This window comes from Cottoperca gobio, chromosome 7 (genome assembly GCF_900634415.1).
Source record: "Cottoperca gobio chromosome 7, fCotGob3.1, whole genome shotgun sequence".
Lineage (NCBI taxonomy): Eukaryota > Metazoa > Chordata > Actinopteri > Perciformes > Bovichtidae > Cottoperca > Cottoperca gobio.
The window spans coordinates 13,101,263-13,124,046 of record NC_041361.1 but is presented as its reverse complement, the minus strand read 5'-3'; the positions used below and the strand labels follow the sequence as shown (position 1 = coordinate 13,124,046).

Sequence of the window (22,784 nt, the reverse complement as noted above, 5' to 3'; positions counted from 1 at the left end):
TTCATACTGCGATATCCAGCAGAATAAAGGCACATGATTAAAAGAAAGTCCAAAACAAAAAAGGAGTTTGACAAATTGCTTTAGTTTAAAAACTCCCTCTTCATTACTGGGGACTGAAGGTGAAAGCTCACCAATTTAGAGTTCTGACAAGTTCTTCAAATAAATGTATTTATGATTCCACTCCAGAGATAAATGCACAAATACACCTATCACTTTAACCTTCTTACTAAACAACTTATATATCCTTGCTGTAATTCCCCCAACCAACCCGAGGCATGGTCTGGGGAATTCAAATGTCTTCTTTTGTTAATGTTCTTCTAATGTTTACGTTGTTGTCTCCTGTTTGATGTAAAAAAGCAATAATACATATACAATATATAAAATGATAATAAAAGGTCATCATCATCAGCATTTTGACTATAAACAAATTCTGAACTTTCACACATTTGCAAATGAACACACATCAGAAACATACACATCAAATATACAGTAATGGTCGGTAAAGTGTTTGTGACTGGATATTGTTTCCACTGTGTGACAAATGAAACGCAGGCCGTAGATGTGTATGTATTTCTACTGTATGTGTTATTCCCATATGGTGACATACATTGTTTTTAAAGAAGGCAATCAATATATGCAGCTGAAGAATGTGGCCGATAGGTACAAAAAACACTTTAATAAAATCTTGAAAAACTCAAACGATACAGGTCATTCTCTTACAGTATGTACAAAGACTCACATGATGCTGTATAGTGGCTGTATATTTCCTTTCCAGTCCCTGGGCAAAACTTCTGCACATTTGAGTAATTTTGATCCCCCCATATTTGGCTATTCAAGCTATATTTGATGCCAGTGAAGCTGAATTTAAAAAGTATCTTGAAAGGATTTGAAGGAGACCGTTTCATCTGGATCCTGGCTTTATGCGGTGACTGGTCTGGGTCCACTGGGCTCGCTAACAGAGCCTCCTCGCCTGCGATCGGAATATTCTCCGATAAATGAGCCGTCCTCATTGAATTCTCCTCCACCGTCGGCGTAGTCAACCATGCTGTCTCTGCTGACGCTGTCCCCCACCGCGTCGTGCAAGGAACACAAGCTACTGCCCTTCAGTGGCTTCTCTTCGCTGTCGCTGCCATCAACGACAACAGAGAGGGATGGTCAGGGTCAGTGGTGCAGTGCATATGTTCAGAAGCAACACCAAGAGGCTGACACGTAATATCACATACTACCACGCACACACAGAAACACCAGTATACAGGGCGTGTACAGTACATATAGACTGTTAAATGCTTGGCTGCACAAACACCCAGTCACAAAGCAAGTTCTCATGGTTTCAACATCGATATGGGTGGTAGGCAGGGGTGGAAGTAGCGACTACATAGCAGGAAAGGGAGCACAAGGGAGGCGGGGAGGGCTTGCTACAATCACTTCACTAATTGCTAATTGCCAAGGCTTCAAGACCAAAGGCAATTTCAAATCTCTTTAGAACCAGTGATGGAAATTGCCAGAGTGCAGTGAGAAATAAGACGAGTGGGAGTTGTGTGTATGTGTGTGTGGGGAGGCGGGGGGCTGAGATTGAGAAAGGGAGAAGGGGGGGAAAGAGGTGGGGCATATGCAATTCCAGACAAACAGCCTGTCATTCCCGGTATTCCCGAGGGCCCCACACGCGGGTTGAGGAGATTAGATGCCAATTTAAGGCTGGGCAACTGGCCAACTCGCAGGTGTCTCACTACAAGACGCAGGGTCACCTCAAAACACTGAGGATATTTTCTCTCCCTGTCCTCTTTTTCTAATTCCCTAAACTGTCCATGTTTGGTAATCTCTCTCTCTCTCTCTCTCTCTCTCTCTCTCTCTCTCTCTCTCTCTCTCTCTCTCTCTCTCTCTCTCTCTCTCTCTCTCTCTCTCTCTCTCTCTCTCTCTCTCTCTCCCCTTTGGCTTAGTATTCATAATGCACAGCATCTGCATTTAGAGACGTTGCTCAGGTGGCGGGTATATGATAGCGCCATTTGAAGCGTACTGTAGTTGACACCTGTGGCAAATACAAGCTTGACATTTTGAGGAGCATTTTAGAGCAGAAACATGGTTCAAGCTAAGATTACAAATCGGGTCTCCTTCACAGGGACTTTTTAATAACCAATCTTATCTATCCTATTTCATGAAGCCGTTTACCATGCAAGCCACATAAGGTCCGCATTTCAACTCTTATCAAACTGGCTTTCTCTGACAACTCTCAAGCGCTGAAGATAAGTGGCTGTTATCTAAGAGCAGTGGAATGCTATAGCCGCCGCAGCCCGCCCACAGTGACTTTGAATACAGTGATAAAATGGGGCTGAGGGCCTTTGAGCCCTAGCTCTCATTCAGGACCTTGGTCGGCATCCAGCTCAGTCTCAGCTGAGGTTTTCCCCTAAGCCTCACAAACAAGGTGAGAGATGGAGGCACATCACCAGGCAGAAGGTAATTAAATTTGTCTCGCCATTGACCCATGCTGACTTGGTTTAGGAGCAGCACAGAAACCTCATGTGGAAGGAGGAGTTTTCCTCTCTCTTTGCACCTGAAGTTGTATTTGTTTTAGTTTAAAAGGTGTCTGAAGGAAAACTTCTCCACATCTGCTTCCATCTCCCTAATTGCACATGAAAATGAAGATGAAAGCTAAGATGAGAAGGAAGAAAAATACATATAAACTAGCTGTGGAAAAGATTGCATCACACTGTTGACTAACAGCCTGCTCAAGCTATGATACCTGCTGTTCTCGCAGTGGACAGAGGGGCAAGGCAGCACAGGGCTGACTCCAAAGAGAAATCGTCTGAAGCATAAATACCACTTGTCAGCTCCCCAGACACGTGGCATACCAGTGGGTGGCGTATTGCCGTCAGAGATTCAAAGGGCACCAGAGAGCCCTGAAACCAGCTCTAAAGCCAGGAAAACAACATCATAGTAAGGCTAAGGGCACTCTGGGGGAACAGTAGTCGGAACAGCCTCATGAAAGCAACCATGAGAGGCATTACAAACAGGTAGTTGAAGCCAGACATCTGCATCCTCTCACAAACTCATATTAGCAGAGCTTCTTCCACCTCACGAGCTCCTACGTGAACTTCATATCAGAGCGAAAAATCAACAGCAAACTATTTATTAACTTGGATCATTTGTAGCACAATAATGCAAAACTAATTACATGATAACTTAAAAGTTGATATGTGATCATTTTGAGTTACCAACCAGCACTACTTGGTACTTTCCTGGGTCTTCAATCAGTGTTTAAAATCCACGTCGGTATCTGCACAGCAATCATTGAGCCATTGGTATTGACCAACAACACTCTCCATTTAGTCATTTAAAGCTCTGGGAGAGTAAAAATGTACTTATCTTTCAGCTATATAGTTGTAAACAGGGCTGCGGACAATGCATTCTTTTCTTGTTCAACAGAATTATAGTCTTGGCAAGAATCACAGGAATGCAATTGGCAGCAACCACGCAGTTGTGAGTAATCATGTTCTGAATAATATGATGACGAGCAGAATCAAAGTGGACAGAAGAGGCTATTTTAGGTGATGTCTGTTGCGTGTGCACAAACAAACACGCCATTGTCACACAGTCGCTGCAGTGCTGTCAAGCAAAATAGGATCAGCCGATTTCCCTAAAGTGTCACTGTAGCAGCTAAACAATGCAAACAATGGGAAATTCAACGGCTATTATAAAGTAAAACAGTTGTCTGCTTCGGGCTAAAAGGCTCAGTTTTCCCACCCATTTGCCATGCTTAGTTTATGCCCATTTTATTAAAAGGTAAGATATTTTTTTTATCAGAAATGACTGTACATCTAGAATCAATCTGCGCGTCTACAGTGGACGCTTCTAAAGTAATTAAAGGTGTGTAATGATTTTGTACAGCATACATCCCAATTCACAAGGTGGATCAGGGGTTAAAAGTGCAGTAAATTGACATCTGTCAAAACAGCAGGTAAGCAGAAGCACCGCAGCAACAGACAGCACTTTCACTAACAGTCAGGCTCCTCAAATACATCTTTATAAATTAGAGATGCTTCAAACATAACCTTAATAGGTTCAGTTGGCAGCTGATATAAAAGCTTAAATAATTAATAGTATTACAGCTGTTTTCTTAGAAATGTTCTGCAATGTGAGGTCACACTACCACCAATCGATCTGCTCTGTCCTGCCATTCACTCTAAGTAAAGCCCATGCTACTGCTGAATATAAGAATACGATTCCTGTTTTAGTTTGAGCTTCTGCCTTCCAAGAAACACAATGTGGACAATAACTAACGAAACTTGTCAATATTCAGATTCAGTCCGTTTTGACCTACAAACCTGTTTTGTACAATATTACCATGTTGGCCTGAAAGTAAGACGAGAGATATATATTTATTTATTTTTTGTTATTAATATTGTTATTATTATATATTTTATTATTTTATTATTATTATATATTTTATTATTTTATTATTATTATTATTATTATTATTATTATTATTATTATTATTATTATTATTATTATTATTATTATTATTATTATTATTATTATTATTATTATTATTATATTACAGGATCAGGATCAAATTCTAAACAACAGACATTCTACATCCAATATTCATTCATTGGCACACACAGTAACACACACAATAAACTACATGACATCACACACTCAGATCAGAATCTGACGACAAAATAAAAGCACATCATTCCAACTAAAGGGGTGCCTAGCACAAGTTAACAAACTAAAACTACACACACTTGTTAACTCCACCGTGAGATTACCTAGCCCATTAAATGATGAGAACAATGGCTTCTAGGCTCATCCTCGTAAAGCTCATGAACGTGTGCTTTGCTTTTGGGATGGGAGAGAAAAACATTACAGTGACACATGACAAATTAGTTTCACAGCCAGAAAATATTGAACATATGGTTGTTAAATGAATATTGCTACAGCACAATGCATTTCAAGGAGATAACTGCAGCTCTCCTCTGCACAGCAGGAGTACAGCTCACCTGTCGTCACAGAAGATGTCATCATTCATTCCTTGTGACTCCGTGTCAGGGTGGAGGTCCTCCTTCTCTTTCACTGCAGGGGGGGACAGGACCGACATTTCAGCACCATGTTAAAGTGCAGCACTTTCATCCATACATTAAATGACATAATACGTGTACTATTTGGACACAGCATCATTTGTAATGCTTCAAATTCAAACAACTATAAAAGGATTGTATCTTTAATATTTTCAAAAGGGAGATAAGTCAAACACTAGCCTTTTGTTAGTTTTAATCAACATCAGTGATTTTCTGTCAGATGATGAAACTAGAGCAACAGCGAACTCAACATTAATGCTTACTTTAAGTGTATGGGAGTAAAATATATCTGCTTTTACACCACTTGAGTGTATATAGAAGTTGAAATTCAAAAGTCAGAAGTGAAAAGCTTTTGAGAACAACTAAATATGGCTGTGTAAACATTCTATCAAGTTTGCACACTGAAAGCCTCTCTTCTGTTTGTCTGCCCAAAGTGCTACACAGCAGCTCTTTGTGTAAATATGCTTTAAAAAATACCAGTTGCTTTCAACAGAGACAAAAGAGGGGTTTCATGAAAAGAGCTAGATGGGCAAAGGGGGAATCCAAAGGAGTTGATGAAATATTCATCAAACTACTGCATCAAGCTACTTCTGGGAGAAGATGGTAAAGCAGGTTGGGAGGAGTGGGGAGACATTTTGCAGGTATGTACCATGTTGAGATTGAATTTGGCTCTGATACTAGATAGCACAAAGGTGCAGGGAAAAAGACAGGAAGGTCTGCACAGGTGAGGCGAGGAACAAAGCCAGCTGGTTCCCACTTGTCTGACTTGACAAGGTATGTAATCAGAGGTACAGAGCAGAACTAACATGGCCACACAAATGATTTCACATTGCAGTAAACCTATGGTAGCTGCAAGCATCTTGTGGGCAGTTCATATGGGGTTAATGATATTGGGCTTTGCAGGTTTAGCATGCATGGATATTCACCATTCGTGCATAATGTATTTCCAAACGGGGTCTAACGCGGGACGACAAGGGGATCTAAACTTGGTCAAAGAATGACTGACCTTTTTCCATGGAGAACATGTCTTGTCGCTGGGTTGGCGGTGGCGTACCTGCATACTTGCCACCTTTGTTTCTCCGCACAAAGCAGGCCATGAGTACGACAAGGGTGAGGAGAGCCACAGCACACATGGTCCCAATGAACCATCCCTGGGTTGAAAAGTTTTTCCGCTGACCTTCCGCACCTGCAACTAAAAACAACAAAAAGACACAGAGCTCAAGAATGTACTTTACACGTCTGTCTATTTGAGTAGGACTCCTCAAGCGCTCCTCGTACAACTTTCTCCTAGACTAAAAACAAACATGATGGATTCTAGTTTGAGAGGATGTTCTCACATTCCCTTCAGCTATAACAGTCCATCTCTTCTGAAAGAATATTAGATAGGAAAAAACAAATGCACAGACAAATAAATGAACTCACGCATTCACCACAGTCGATATCGATTTGTCAATGATATAGTTAGGGCAGGTTGGAGCTCAAATCTCTAAACTCTATTGACTGCGACGCCTTTCTATCCTCTCACCTTTCAATCGAGTCTGGATAACATCTTCGAAAAGACTAGCGGCATCGAGCAGCCTCTTGGCCATGAGGCGCACGGTGTACACCGTCCCAGGTTTGAGCCCGTCAATAACGTGGAAACTTTGAGACGCGTTTACAGCCTCTGAAATCCGCCAGTTACCATCACCTACACAGCCAAGCACAAGAAGTGCACAAGCAGCAAGTCCGTATTAGCATCCACGCTATCGAAAAAGAAGATGGGATGAGCTATGGCCAAGTAATAAATAGTTCTTGAGTCATGAAATGTATTTGTTGTGCTAAATATAACTTTAAAAACATCTCTACATTTTGAGGTAATCACATGGACGTAGCAATGCAGAAGCTGGGCTTATAATATATTTATACATGTTTATATAAAACCTTCCCAGTTGCATCTATACATGACTGTCACCTAAAACTCCTATCAATGTTTAGCAAGGCGGGGACAGGAAAAGTAGCTTACGGTTATTCATATAAGCCACATAAAGCTCCGAGTCCTGCTGCTCTTCTCTGACAGTCCAGCTGATTTTGGCAAAGGTGTCACTCACATAAGAGCTTACGTTCAACAGTGCTGGAACTGATAAAGAGAGAAGAAAATAGGAGGAGGAAAATTAGGAGGAAAATAAAACACAGGCAGGCACAGAGAAAAGGAGAAAAGAAGGCAGGAAAAGAGGATTAGCAGAGGCAAATAAGTTCCCCTGCAGCTTGAGCACAGTGCAGCTAACAGAAACCCTTCAAGACGACAGTTCAAAAGGCGACGCTGGGCCCCAGACGTAATTGAGTGGAGCTGGATTTTGCCTCATAAAAAGGGAAGATATAGAGATCGTGGGCGGGATTGACATCTAGTCTTCACTCTCTTTAAAGCAAAGCTGACATTTCCTGACGCCTCCCCTACCATGAGAGAATATCAAAAAAGATTCAAACGAGTCCATGTCTCGAATCCCATTGTTAGCTGAAAGTTGAAGGTACATTAAGAAGAGATCACAGGGATATCATTGGCTGTAGATGTATGAGTGTTCGCTATATACCTAAAGGAGGATGAGTAGAATTGCCTGGGATAGAGCTGGGAAAAGAGAGAGAGCAGTTGTGGCCTGAAAAGAAAGAGAAGCCTCAGATGTTAGATTCCTGCTGGAAGGCTGTCAGGTCTAATACGCTATACTGTGCAACAAGCGGGCTCTATAGACTACATGAAGGATTGTTAGAGCAACCCGGGGAAACTGGATTAATGGAAGTAACTGTGCGAGCAAAACTGATGGTAAGCACACCGTCACTGCAGAAGGGTTTGGGTCCACACAACACATGTGAATTGCAAATTCAAACTGCAATTGTCACATTATAAAAAGAACATTTTCTGTTTTTCCTGAACTGTTAGTCAGGAATTACCCAAACTATATGTGTATAACTATCAAGGACAAACTTTTGCTGATGGCCAGCCACTACACCAACACACCTACAACCTTGTCCATCTACCACTACTTCTACCACTACTTCTTCTTTGTTAGCGAGCTGCAGCGGCTGCAGGCGGTAATACATACTGCTCTGAACAGGGGCCACAGCTGGAGTCGGGGACAAATCTTCGCAGGGATAAAAAGAAAATGAAATACAGCAGAAGATTACAGATTTATGGAAAGACAGCTTTAAGGTTTATAGACCAGGCATAAATACACACGCACTTACCCACACACACACACACACACACGCATGTACATCCACCCACACAAGGATGTGGGCGGTGCACCATCACAAATACAACCACACGCAGGTGGATGCCTGCTCGAGCGATCTGTTTGTCAAAGGTGTTTTGGATTTGGTGAGCTGTGCCACCAGAGGGCTCCGTGGAGAAAAAATATCCAATACTTTGTCCTCCAAACTACTGTGCTTATTGATTCTAAGCAGGAATTTATCTTTTTGTCCAAAACGTTTCCAGATTTGTAATTGCCAGTTTTAAAAATCACAGTTGAAATTATATCCACTGGCACACACTTATCATTTCTTAGACCTGCAATAACTAATTTTTTGTTGCCACTCGGGGGCAGCTACGGTGTCTGTGTTTGTTTGCCGTTTGTTGCAGAGCAGGTAGAATACAGTGGGTTTTTGGAGCTTTTTCACTGAAAACAGCTGCCTGCTTTGGATGGAAATGATGCTATGTGAATGGTGAGCGTGAACAACAACAGGAAAGTTTCAGGGAGGACAGCTAAGAAAGAAAGAGCTGAAACTCGCTTTACTGTAAAGCCCCACAAAGCCGAAGGGAGCTACAGATTCAGGTGATAATTCTCTGTAGGTGAATCACTACGAGCGACACATTGTCATTTCAACACAGCAGCTTTAAAATCAATTTCTTGCATGCCAAAGAGTACAATATGATTCATACACACATGCTTTATAGTGGTCAGATATGTACTTCAAGACTTTTTGGATCTGATTAACGTGATTTTAATAGAGGAATATTGATTTACAATTAACATTAGTATTAGTCTTGTATTAGCTTATGGGAGATTTGTCCCATAGTTGGATTCTTTTAGTTTTCACCATGTTCACCACCATCTCCATTTTCCAGATGTACATTGATTTTGCATCAACTGAATTTACAATCACTGCTATAGTTGTTATTGTTGTTTATTTTAACTAGGACACACACATCATTTGATTTGCACAAGCGGTTGCCTGCATTAGTTCTCACATTGTCTAGTGTGAGTAATGTGAACCTGAACTTATATTAAACACACTGCTGTGCACTGACACAGACTATTCTGCTGTGATTGCAGAATCCTGAGTCGACTGTAGTGAAGATGGATCAGCTCTTTATTATTATGTTTTTAACTAAACTTTTAAAATTTCAAGCTATTAGCAAATATGTTGATGATAACAGCTTGGATGTGCAAATGCCAAAGGGAGCAAATCACTTAATCTCTGGAGGAGCTGGTTATTTTTGTGTGTCTCAGGAAGTATATGTTCCTCTGTGCTTTTTGTCATGTTTGCAGTCGGCTTTACCTCTGCTGCTTTGTCATCTCATGAGACCTGATGGAGAAAAATAGATATTTCTCCTCTGTCTGCCACACTCTTCTGCTATGACTATTAGATGTTCTCTTTCAGTTTCCCCTGCTCATCTTTCTTACAGATGCTTCACCCCATCCTTCTGTGGGGAATCTTTTCCGTCTCTCACTCCAGCCACTCTCTTTTCATTCCAAGCCTTTCACACAAAGACACGTGGACACGCATCTGCTAAAACCTCTAAGGCTGTTGTTTTCCCTGGTATGTCAGTCTGGTTGTCCAGACATTTTTTAAGCTACTAGTTTATCCCAACTAAATGGTGCTAAGCATTAAAAGCTCACAAAAGTGAAATCTAAAAGCACCACTTCATAGCCTGGGCTAAACTAACTCATATGCATTCTTTTTCTTTCACCGTCACTCCATCACTCCTCATCAACGACTGTAATTCATGGTGCCCCTGCGCCGTGCTATTGGCATCCATAAATCTGCTCTACTGCATTGTGACTAACGTGGCACGAGGACAGCACTCCGAAACAGAAACATTTTATCTCCCCACCGAGCCTCGACTCAGCCATATTTACAAACAATGCATCTAATGGCTCTCAGGCTGGACATCCACCGACAAGATGCAGAGCTTCTCAAAGGAAACATAAAAGCCAGAGAGGAATGAATAACTTTTATTAGAACAACTCTGAACTGTTGGGTAATCATGTTTTTCAGATTGGCTGATTTATTTGTTCAATTATTGTCAATGCTGAACTAAAACAAATGAAAGCCACTATGTGTGATTATATCATCATCATACTGTATTTGCTTTAATTAATTCATTTAAGAAGGATTTGCATGTAGTGGCTCAGTGTAAAACAACATTGCCATTCAGAATAGGATCAGAGATGCTACAGCAGAGGTTTTGTTCTCTGAACTTATCAGCTCATTAATTCAATCAGCGAGCCCGAGCCTGTGGGTGAAATAGATGACACCCTGAACAACAAGCTGATGGACACTCAGGGTCATTATATATATTTTATTTATTTATAAACTCTACTCGAGTGCTAAAGAGATCATGTAGAGACACTGACAGGAAATGCAGAAAAATTGAAATGGAGGTCCATGTTTAATTTATAAAGAGCCAATAACTACTTATAACAAGAGTCTATTTTTAGAGATAATCAGAGAAAACAGTGAAAGTTCCTCAGTACTGTTTCTCTATGATGGATCAGCTGTACCAACCTCTGACATTCACTTACCAGACTTCATTGCAAAAAGTAAGGAATTTGCTGAATAGCTAAGAAAATATAGTTACCATCAAAGTTGGTATTGAAGTGAAAGGTGACAATCCCTGAAATCACTCCTTCAAAAGGCTATTTTTGTTGCCTCAAAGCTCCTCAAAGTCCTTGAAAATCCTAAACACGCTGCATGAGACTGAGAGATTTTGTGCCGTTAAGCTGTTGTTGTTATTAGTTACAGGCCCAAACCTCCATCTTAAGAGCACCTTGAAAACGTTTTCTTAAAAATCAACAGCTTTCTGAAATGAAACAATACTCTGGAGAAGTTACAGTCAGACTTTAGGACAATGCAAAACACAGCAATCTTAATGGATCTAAATGCCGAAGTTAACTTGTCACAACAATGGCATTACCGTCAGAAATGTATTCCTGATGATGTTTTAAATTTGATTTGCGCATACATTGCTGGGAGGAAATGGTTCATCTGGACATCTATTTATGTTATCCAGGAAGTAACACTTCTTTTGTTGTAGCACTGGGAAGCTGCTTTGATGTCATACACGATTTCAACTTTTCATGCCTGTGTAATGTCAAATGGCACATGATTATACATTTCATTAGGGGCCAAATTAACAAAATGCCTCGATCTTATTTGCATTCTTTCTGCAATCCAAAACTAAATAATTAATATTCTCAACACTAAAGAGATGCTCCATCCAAGAATCTTGCATCTCAGGTTCCCCAGATCGATTCAGACGTCATACTTAATCATCGCAAATCAGCAGCGTGGCCAAAATAGCATTTTCTTCATCTAATCAAGTTTCTGTAAAAGCCAACACCTCAGACAATGTGAGGAATACTGCTGGGATACAGGCAGGCCCAAGCTAGCAAGATGCCACAAAGCTAATGCGTGCTTTCATCTCAAGCAGATTACAGCGACTTTTCACTGGTCTCCTTTAAAAGGGTATTTAGAGGATAAAATTATTCATAATTCTGCTGCTTTACTTCAAAACAAAACTATAAAGAGGAGGCACAGCATTCTCGTTTTCGATGGGCTATACTAGCTCCCAGTTTATTAAAAAATGTCTTTAAAAAAAGGGTCTTTTAGCTTTTGTATAAAGCTCTAAATGGCTCAGGACCAGCCTAAACTGCAGACTCCCTGTTGTTTTATGTGACTTCAGATTCACTTGAGTCCTCCACTGCAGGTTTGTTAGATGTTCACAACCACTGTCATATAAAAACTGTTGAAAAACAAATGTACCTATTTCAGTTAGTTCCTTTCTCTTTTAGTAGCTTATCTAATAATAAATATTCCTGATGTTATGCTTTGCTTCCATTGTTACATTATTGATCTTACTCTGAGCTTGTTTGCTCCAGCATTTTTATCATTTCTCCTCTCATTGTCTCTCCTCATTGTTAAGCACTTTAATATGTATTTGTGTGAAGAGCGCAATTTATATAGTTTATTATCATTTCATAATTGTATCATCATAATAAATCCAAAGAGGCAGGAATATGTAACAGAGTACTGATGCAAAGACCTAAATCCTTCTGTCAGATGATAAACTATCCTTACATTTATTCAGCGTGGGCCAAGCTTCAAAAACACTGGTCCTACAATTCCCACGATGCAGTTCAATGGAGTCTTTTCAATTGACCAAGTTTGTAACATCTCCATTATGTTAAAAAAAGATGTTTTTAAACTCAGATATTATAATTTTTTATCTTCCCATGGGCCTTCAGAATCAACAGTGCGGGCGCCTGTCGCTTAAAGTGAACGGAGACAAAACTGTGGCGTTAGCCAATCAGATTTCGAGTTGGCGACATCGGGGCCAGCTAGCAGGCGTACGATAACGTCAGCATGTCCACGTCTTTTGACTGGATACGCACTATTGAGAGGCAGAGCTAGCAAACTTTGAACGAGCTGTTTTTTTTCAACCCACAATGGCTGAAGGAGGAGAAGAGATCGATTTGGTCGCAGATATAATTACAACGCCATTTTCAAGACGAACCTTTCAAGAAAAGATAGACATCGTGAGAAGAGAACAGCCAACCCTAGCGAGTCTATCACAACCGGGAAAAGGGTTTGTCCGCCACTTTCAAATCACTAACTACGAGCGGTACCCCGGCTCACAGCCTCCGAGAGGCACTGCACATTGTACTGCTGGGAATGCCTGCTATTTACAACTAAATGTTTCGTAAATATTAATATAACTCTGTTGTTAGGGTGATGCAACGCCCGGTTATACTGCGTTTCTGTCTAAATGTATAGTTTCTAGAGCCTTAGCGTCATAATGATGATATTAAGAGGAGGAATAATTCAGGTAGGACTGTGTAGGACATCACCGAAGGCCTAGGTGTGACAATTACACATAGTATAAATCTGTCCACTTTCAATGAATATTTACATTGTAACTACCATGTCCATAGTATGCTTCAAAAACAGTGGTGGGGCTGTCATACCCAAACCAATGCAAATTATATATTATTAACCCCACTAACACAACAGGTACTCTAATTTCATCCACTCACGTGCTTGAGGAACAGTGCTGCTCTCCTGGGCCAACGCAGGTCCACAACCTGCTCCAGTGCAGGCACTGAGATGGAAGCGGTAGAGTCTGCCCTCCTCCAGGCCCTGAAGCTGCCACTGGGTGGTGTCAGCACCAGTGATGTTCTTCTCCTGGGAATCCATCACCTCCAGTGTGGTCTCATTAACTATAGTAGAGGAATAAAGATGTCAGGTCAGTTCACGAAGCATGAATGAGCCCACGACGGATACACGAAGAAAGAGTCATCACTGTTGGCCCGGGTTGTATGTTAATGGCACACAACTATAATGAGAGTCAATGGTTGAGGGAGGGGGAAGATGAAGAGATGTCATGCTAGCTCATGCAGAAAGTGATATAGCAGATATGTGTCGTGACAGGTGAGCTGAGGAGGAATACATTATGAAGAAAGGGGAGAGGAGATGAAAGGAGGAGATAGAGCGCTCAAGAGGAGCTGGGTGGGAGCGTATAAACAAGTGTCAATAGATGAAAAGAGGAGGAGGGGAGAAGGAGACAAAAATACAGGATGGAGGAAAGGGAGGAGATGTGAAAAAAAAACACTAAATAATACTAAAGAACAAAAATTACAGGAACAGATGGGGAAAAAAAAGAAGGAATACAAGAGACGAAAGGAAAAACATAAACATAAGGCAGAAGCAGTAAGAAGAAAATCAGAGGAGCAGCTATCACAAGCAGCACAAAGTATCACCAAACTTGCATTATAGATCAAAGTACAGTATGTGTGCAGACTGTAGAAAGCCACACAATTCTCCAGAAACCCCCCATGTCGAAGTCATTTCTGTGCCAATGTTGAAATGCAGGTGAGAACCGAGTATGTGTCAAGCCTGTGAGTGCAGCTTGGGAAAGCTGGTGTTTGCTTGCAGAACAGAAAGCTAAATATTCCATATGCTAATAAACGTCAGAAATATTCATTGACAAACTACAGAGCGATTTCATGACTCAACTGGATGCGCAGACTGTGCATATACTGTAGATTGACGTCTAAGATTTAATCATGTAATTAACAGAAAACAAAATTTAGGATATGCCCGAGGCACATGGTGAATAAATTCTACTAAAAAAAACTCCAACACCCACGGACTGTATTGTGTGGGAATATCTGTGTAAAGTCTGACATCTGATATGGGAAAAAGCAGAAAGGAGAGTGGGGACAGAGTGTATTGAAGAGCCGGCCAGACTCTGTGGGTGCTGGTGGAGGCGGCAAAGGGCTGTCTCTGCCTTCACATTTTACACAAAGGATTTCAGAAATGTCAGCCAACGAGGCTGCGTAGGCTTTGAAAACAGAGAGAGAGTAATGAAAGCCCTTCATTCACTTGTTCACCCTAACTCGTCTCAGGCATAAAGGTGGGGGGTTTTATTCTGCGAGATGAAATACTACTGAGTAATAAATGCCAAAGATATTTGAATAAGAGGCTCAGAAAGCACTGACTTAAAAGATCGTTTTGAAAGAGAACCTGCAGTGGAGGAGGATACAAGATAAGAAACACTGAGGGGAACTGTCAAACCACAGTCTGAAGTGAAGTGGTCTGCACAATTGGGCTGTTGCAGATCCTTGTGCAGCTTTCAGTGTTAAACAGTGCAGCCTAGTGTCTGGTATGATAACACAAGAGAGTGGAGGGGAGGGGAGAAGGGTCGATGATTGCGTGTAGGATGTTTCCAGGTTTATCAAATGGATATTAAACTTGTAGACTCAAAGACCTGATCTTTTCTCCCACCGCAGCTACTCTTCTGCTTACACGTCGCCCACAGCGCCTCACACTACAGACAAAGCACAGAGCTACAGCAAAGAAATTATTATAACACATAGGGCCAAAGGTCTACACTGTGTAAGTCAATGAGTAATTAGTCAAACTGCATTGTGTGTGTACTTACTGAGGTGGTACTGCAGGAGATAACCAGCGAGGATGCCGTTTGCCTCCAGCGGTGGACCCCATACCAGCAAAATCGAGTTCTTTTGGGCGTTGGAGGCAGTCAGGATGGGCACTCGTGCAGGGACTATGAAAATGACTGTGAATCAATCGACTGTATAGGCATGTTTCTCTAGCACCTTGTTATTTATTGGGAGGTGGTTAAACGTTACATCAAAGTGCTGTTTAAGCTTTAAGTAAGGTTTTTTTCAGTCATGTCAAATAAGATTTCTCTCCCTCATGTCAAATGACTTTTCATGCTTATATATATATTTCTTCTGTGCTTTAAGATTTATTTTCCCTTTTCTTGTTTGTTAAACAGATGAACATGTGTAGCGTATATGACAGTCTGCCTGTTTTAAGTAGCTTTGTCATTTCACAAGGCTGCAACATTGAGCAGCCTTTAACAAGTATTATTTATGCAAAACTACCTTTGATGACTTCTTCTTTCTCTCATGGTCTTAAAGCTAAACATTGTACTATAGCCACCTTATTTCAGACATGCTTTGAAACGTATAAAAAAACACTTAAATTATAACTTGTGTTTCTTTGTGTGTAATTAGCTGGTTCCAGTTTGTTTTAATTACATCCAGTCCTTCATTCACTTCCTTCACATTCTTGATTAGAGCGGGACTGCTTTTGTTCAAATTCCTTGTTCCTGAGTCACTTTAAATATATAAGTGTGTGTGTCGTATGTTTGCATCACCTCACCTCCCTCTGGTGTGGTGAAGGTGACCGGGTCACTGTGTGGACCGTTGCCCTTCTTGTTGAAAACATTGACAGTGAGTCTGTACTCGGAGAAAGGTTCGAGGCCCGGCACAATGGCATGAGTCTTATTCCCAGGAAAAGAAAGGGACTGGCGCTCATCTAAAACCTTGTTGGGATTCAGCAAACTTTGTTTCCTCAACCAGTGAACCTGTGAGAGGGAGAAGTAATGGAACATTGTGATGAGGAACAAGTCTGAAGAGAGACCACAGAGAGGAGAGAGGGAAGAGGAAGACAGAAAGAAAGACAGGCAGAACAGTGAAACAGAAAATGTTGAGGAGCAGCAACTAATGCCTGGTTTCCCTTTTAATGAGGAGATTTCTGAAATCAGACATCACATGTGAACTGTGAATCAGAGATGTAGCTTTTGTCACTAATCACCTCAAGTGACAGTTTGACAGAGTATCTACTTCACACAGCCATGTGTCCTACACGTAACGCCTACACGTAACGCCTACACGTAACACCTACACGTAACACCTACACGTAACGCCTACACGTAACGCTTACACGTAACGCCTACACGTAACGCCTACACGTAACGCCTACACGTACCGCCTACACGTACCGCCTACACGTGACACAGTGAAGTTGAGGGAAAATGTTCCAGCTATTGTAACATATTACATGCAAGTGTAATTATAGATATACAAACTATTAGATGCAATAAACCTCTGGAACACATGCAGATATCTCATTGCTGAGTTCATCAGGGGGTGTGCTACTGTTTCTTAGCTAACTAATCACAAATTCACCGTTCAGAAAAGGGCCATTATGGGAGTATGAAATGCATTAAGTCAAAATGACTCGGGTTGACTTCAGGGAATAATTCTCATTACTATAATGACTGTGTCACTACGAGATATACATTTGTCAAATTTAACTGACATACACCTTTATTTTAGAAAAGTTTTATGCTTTACAAGCAATGTCAATGTGTCACTCGTAATGCCCGTTCAACTATATAATCATTATTACTTAGCCTCACTACTAAGGAAGCTTTGCTTTCAAAATATTTGGATCAGGGCTGAGTCTGACACTATTGGGATATAGCAGCTAAAAATCATATAACATTTTGAACATTTTATTATATCTTGCCTATTAAAACATGCGTTTGCACTCACAGTTTTGGTTGAAAAGGGCGCTTATAAAAGACAAAACGGGGAAAGTGAGTGGTGTCTCTTTCCTGTGTCTTTGGTTATGACACACTTGCACACAGGCGAGTGAAAAGGAGTTAAGACCAGAAACATCTATTATAATGAGACTTAGAATAAAGATCTAATTGCATCAGGTAATACAGGTAAAGGACTTTCACTCCAATAACCCAAGACCCTGATCAGACATGGCATTAACAAGAGTCTTTGTGATCCGATCACAAGTGGACAGCTTTAAGCATATCAGTTCACATATTAGAATGCATCTCCACATGCATCTCGAGTGACCCCTTGTGATCGGATCTCAGTTCCCCGCTCTATATGCAAAAAACACGTAGGTCAGGAGTCGAGTTTTCATTAAAACAAAATGATGACTGATGTGGTAACTGCATGCCAAAAATGATTATCGGCAATGTTATACTCACTTCACCTCTTTCCTATACCCCGCTCCATGTGTGTGTGCGTGTGTGCGTGTGTGTGTGTGTGTGTGTGTGTGTGTGTGTGTGTGTGTGTGTGTGTGTGTACGCCCCACACTCCTTTTTCAAAACACATGAGCAGAGAATATTAATGTATTTTTTTAAAGTTTTCGAAGCCCCGCTGCCGAATTAATATGGGAACACTGTTTCATCATTTTACAAGCTGTTGTGGATCATTTCGCTCGGTGAGTAACACACACACACACATGCACACGCACACGCACATGCAACACGCACACACACAGTTGAGTAGGCGGTCCTTCAATGTGGCCTAGGCGATGGGATCTCAGTGCGTCATCAATGCATCTTGGGTGCATTCACACTTGTACTTAAATCTGTCTACTAGTGATCGGACCACAAAATACTCATGTTAATGCCATGTCTGAACCGGGCCCATCTTACGTAAACACAAAGCAATTACTGTAATGTACAAAAGTGCAAGATTATTGTAATTTAGAGTTCATCTGTAGCCATTGAAAGTATACAACGTAGTCTGAAAGAAATCAGGCTTCAGGAGCATGAAAACTTACTCCGTAGCCCCCGAGATGACCTCTCACTGTGGCAGGTGGAGCCGGGGTCCAGCTAACTCGCAGAACAGTGGTGTTGATCACCTCCACTGCTATGTCCCGTGGTGCTGCAGTCGGCACTGAAGAACACAAAGAGGAAGGTCAGGAATACAGACAACAAACAACAGGCTACTGTACCCTTTCATGAACCCTTTAACACTACCATAAAACATCTACAAAGAAAGTAAAAAAACTAAACAACTAAAGGGTGATACAATAATACAATACGATTAAATAAGGCTGTGCAGAAAGGATCTGTCGCTGGTTGCAGGGGAAAATAAAAACAGCAATGAACAGCATACATGTGCACAAATACATACTCAGCTGGACACCAAGGGAGGCAGCTTCGTTGTTTTTTTTTCTTTCTTTTCAGTAGAGACAAATACAACACCAAACATGAAATGAAAACGCTCTCTATATTTTCTACTCTACATGTTACTAAAGCGGGAGAAGGAATGGAGAGAAGCACAGCAGACACTAGAGAGAGAAGCAGCTATTGTGCTTCAATAGGCCTACAGCACAAAGTGTGTCGTGATCTGTCAAATCTCCCACAGCTTCTGAGACAGAAGTGGAAATTTGACATCCCTCTGCTCTACAAAGGTTATCTGCCACCTGCTGGATTTAACAAAGAAGGTTTTTTTTGTCTTTAACAGAGAGGAGGAAAAGTCACTACTGCACACCTGCACAGGGTAAAAAACCACAAGGAAAAAGAAAGAACTTAACCTGACACATTTTCTCGCAGACAATGCCAAAAGACGACTGAAGACAGGGTGGGATTTGATAACACAAAAAGTTCACAGTGAGTCACAAGCAAAACAACAGCTACTGTAGGTGTGCCAGTTCAGCCTGAGGGTATGTTTTAATGAAACATCAGAACTGAAATTAGTTGCATATAAACATATATTGATCTATATTAATGACATGAGTACATACAGTCGAGGACGTATTAAGTCTGTAACTCACCATCTTCTCCAGAGTAACCAGTTTGAATTTTAGGATCTGGTCCCCAGCCGTGGCTGTTCCTGCTCTGAATTTTGATCTCGTAGAGGACAAACGTTGAAGTGTTCCTCACGACAAAGGAGTGTCTTTTGACCAGATGCTCCTTCCATACATCTTCCACTCCCTCTATTCTGTAGCTCACCCTGTACTCGAGGCCTGGGCCATTGTGTTCAATGGGCAACAGTGGCTACAACAGGAAAGTGTACTGATGAAAAACGCTTCCTTAGTATCATGGTTTCTAGTCTTATAGATCAATAGTATCTCTCTTACCTCCCAGCTAATGTCCAATTGATGAGGAAGATGGCTTTGGATTGTGATGTCTTCTGGGTTCTTTCAGGAGCTTTTTAATAGAAGTGTATAATCACATCTTTATAAATAGCATCTCCAGTCTTTTACTACCAAAATGCAAATATCTATCCATATTGTTCAGCTAAAACATACTCTTTGGTAATTATTGCAGTATCCTCATTTCACACGTAAGCATATTAATATGAGAGCCATGATTGAGCAGCAACATGTGCTGGAGCAAATACTTGGAGATTTAAATGCTTCTGAGACACAAACATATCCACACCCCCTACTGCTACTAAAAAGTCATACGGCCAAAGGCTGACCTCTGCACTCAGCCACTCTGCACATTACAAAAGAAATGTTGACACTTTGAATGCTTTCACAATCAACAGAGAACCGCAGCAGAACATGTTAATTAGAGGGAGCGAGTCTCACCAGCAGGGGGTGTTTTGTATCTTTCAGTGGGCTCACTGGGGGGTCCAGGTCCAACAGCATTAACAGCATACACTCTGAACTGGTAGTTAAGGTGTCCATGTAGTGCCAGCTCCGCTGTTGCCTGGTTACCGGGGACTTTCAGTAGCTCCTTCCACCTTCCAGGCTCCCATTGGCTCTCCTCGTACTCCACTACAAACTCTGTGCTCACGGAGGAGACAAGAAACACACATGTACAACTGATTATCACAACTCCTTTCATTAGTTTCACCTACTTTACAGTCCACTTTACATTATTAATAAATTACAGTGCAATAAAGGAATACTTTAACATTCTGATAAAAATGTTTTATTTGCTTCCTTTCTGAGAGTTAGAAGAGGACTCTCATGTCATTAAATACAAAGTTAGTCAGGAGTGATAAGGCTTAGCATAAAGCTTAATGGGTGTAGGTAGGCAACTTTCCGCTGACTCCAAATGGGCAAAAAATAAATCGTTATTTCAGGTTTTAAAAAACTATGGCGGCGGTTGAATAGTTTGTTTCTCTTAGGAAGGTTCCTAACTGAATGAAATGATTCGGAGGTATCTACGTAAGTGGCAGCCACGATAAGAGCTGGTTGAATTCTCTAAATGCTAAGGAAAGGTGATGCAATGCTTCCACTGGACCATACTTTACCAAAATGCCTTGCCGCAAATTTAAAGCAAAGTCAATAACATCCGTCATCGCATAATTACGTAGCCTAGTGTAAGTGTAGTCGGATTCTCTTAGTACTGCGGTTGTCTTTTCCGAAGTCCTCATGGATTCATGAAATGACACATGTGTACATGTGTTATGCCACGGTACACTGTAAGATAATGAATCATAAGTCTTGCTACTGAATGTTCATCATGTAGGTAAAAATAAATGAGTAAACAAGGGAGTGATTTCGGTCACAGCCGTAGCTTTTGGCAATTTCCGCGGCAAATTCATTATAATAAATGAATATTTCTACACACACATCCACTCGGTGCTGAGCCAAACTGATCCACAGATATCGTTTAGAAAAGAGTTGGCCTCGCAACTGATGTCTGCTGCTCCAAGATGTTTAATTAAACAAATAAAATGACTGCACATTTCAGCCTAACAAAGGATCTTCTTCAGGCATGTCTATTGTAATTTCTGATCATAGATAACACATATCAAAGCTAATAAACACTACAAGGACATATTTATCAATTGATATAAATTCTTAACATTGCTAAGTTCCAAAAATAAATGCCTTTTTGAAGCATAACTGAGACACAAGCTTCCCTGCCAGGTTCCTTAGCACTTCACAGCAATTTGCAGTTGTCGCTTGTTAAAGAGCTTTAGTTAGCACTCAACAGTGATCATAGACACAGAATCTGTTCAATCTCAGAGGAGACATGACAGTGTATCCTGATGTGCAGTAACTGAACTGGAACTTGCATCAAAGAACAATTCTAATCCAGTTTTAAGGTGATACAGTTCAACCTATTTCTGTGTAAGAGAAGGTTTATCCACATGGCAGTCACTGAACAAAGGCAGCTGAAAGTGCCAGTAGGTGTGTGCAGGGGTGGAAAGTAACAGAGTACATTTACAGTATTCAAGTGCTGCACTTAAATACAATTGTTAGGTACTTTTAAGATCATATTTCCACCACTGGCTGTGTGCATGTAAATCCTTTCTGTGCAAACATACTATTATGGTGAGTGGAGTCTATTCTACTATATTCTTTTACATTCATTCAGCCCGTATGGCCTACTCGCCTTATTTCCACACTAATTATTTTGAAATTGCATCTTAATTACTCAGTAATAACATCATTATGTAGGCTTTAAACTTAGGTGTAACAACTAACGGTCACAACAGTACACAGTATGCAAGCAACTGTTTGTGATGCCTGAGAAAATGTTGTTTCTTTGTTGCATTATTTAGCACCACTCACACCTCTTTTCAGACTTCTTTTACATGAACGTTTACCTATTACAGAGCTGTTGTGATCACCCCCGGGTATCCAAGACAGGCACACATTTCTCTGACTCTTAAGTTCTGATATCTCTAAAATGTTTGGAGCATCTGGAACGTCTGCAACACAAAGCCCATACAACAAGATTAGATGTCAATGGAATATACAGAACATCTGGAGGGCTTAAACATTACAATGCAATCCAAACCACAATGCAACACCCTGTTTTTAATTATTTATACCACTGTCTATATTCTAAGTCCTTCCAAAGAATGTGTAATCAATAATGAATGATATTCTATATTATTTACAAAACCATCTTACCCAGCACGGTGAGCAGTGCAGTGGCATTGTCCTCATCTAGGCTGGTTCTAGCAATGCACGTGTATATTCCCTGATCGCTCAGGTTCACACTCATGATCTGCAGCATGTCATCATCCACAATGTATCTGAATATATAAGCACATTCATTAGTACATAGCTGATATAGAAATGCAATCAATCAAGTACTCCTATAAGACCTCCGCCAAAGCTGCACAATCCTCAACATTGTTATGTTTTTTTCAGAAGTGCAATAGTTTGTACTTTCTAATAACCGTTACTAAAACTGCAGCAATCTTTTTTAGATAACAAACTACCTAATAAGCAGGCAAACAAAGACTATAACATCCTTGGCAGAGGTAATCAGTCAATTCATTAAGCAGACAGAAGACCAACAAAACCCCCCCGTCTTTGATCGTCTACTGAGCAGGATAACGCACAAAGCTTTTAGGACCTTTCATGCATTTTCTTCCCTAGCATTGGCACAGAGATAAAGACAACAAAGCCATC

The 22,784-nt window shown here is 40.9% G+C and overlaps 1 protein-coding gene across 1 annotated transcript in view; it reads right to left on the bottom strand.

Annotated features, from left to right (window-relative positions):
• Positions 1-652: 652 nt before the first annotated feature.
• Positions 653-22,784, bottom strand: part of chl1a (cell adhesion molecule L1-like a) — a 33,605-nt gene continuing 11,473 nt past the window's right edge. The window contains 17 exon segments of the mRNA XM_029436398.1: positions 653-1,126; positions 4,998-5,070; positions 6,082-6,267; positions 6,601-6,762; positions 7,078-7,191; positions 7,643-7,705; positions 8,150-8,188; positions 13,364-13,546; positions 15,271-15,393; positions 16,017-16,221; positions 18,231-18,346; positions 19,230-19,452; positions 19,536-19,597; positions 19,600-19,605; positions 19,992-20,189; positions 21,968-22,072; positions 22,278-22,402. Of these exon segments, the coding sequence (XP_029292258.1) occupies positions 919-1,126; positions 4,998-5,070; positions 6,082-6,267; positions 6,601-6,762; positions 7,078-7,191; positions 7,643-7,705; positions 8,150-8,188; positions 13,364-13,546; positions 15,271-15,393; positions 16,017-16,221; positions 18,231-18,346; positions 19,230-19,452; positions 19,536-19,597; positions 19,600-19,605; positions 19,992-20,189; positions 21,968-22,072; positions 22,278-22,402 (2,191 nt within the window). The 3' untranslated portion in view covers positions 653-918.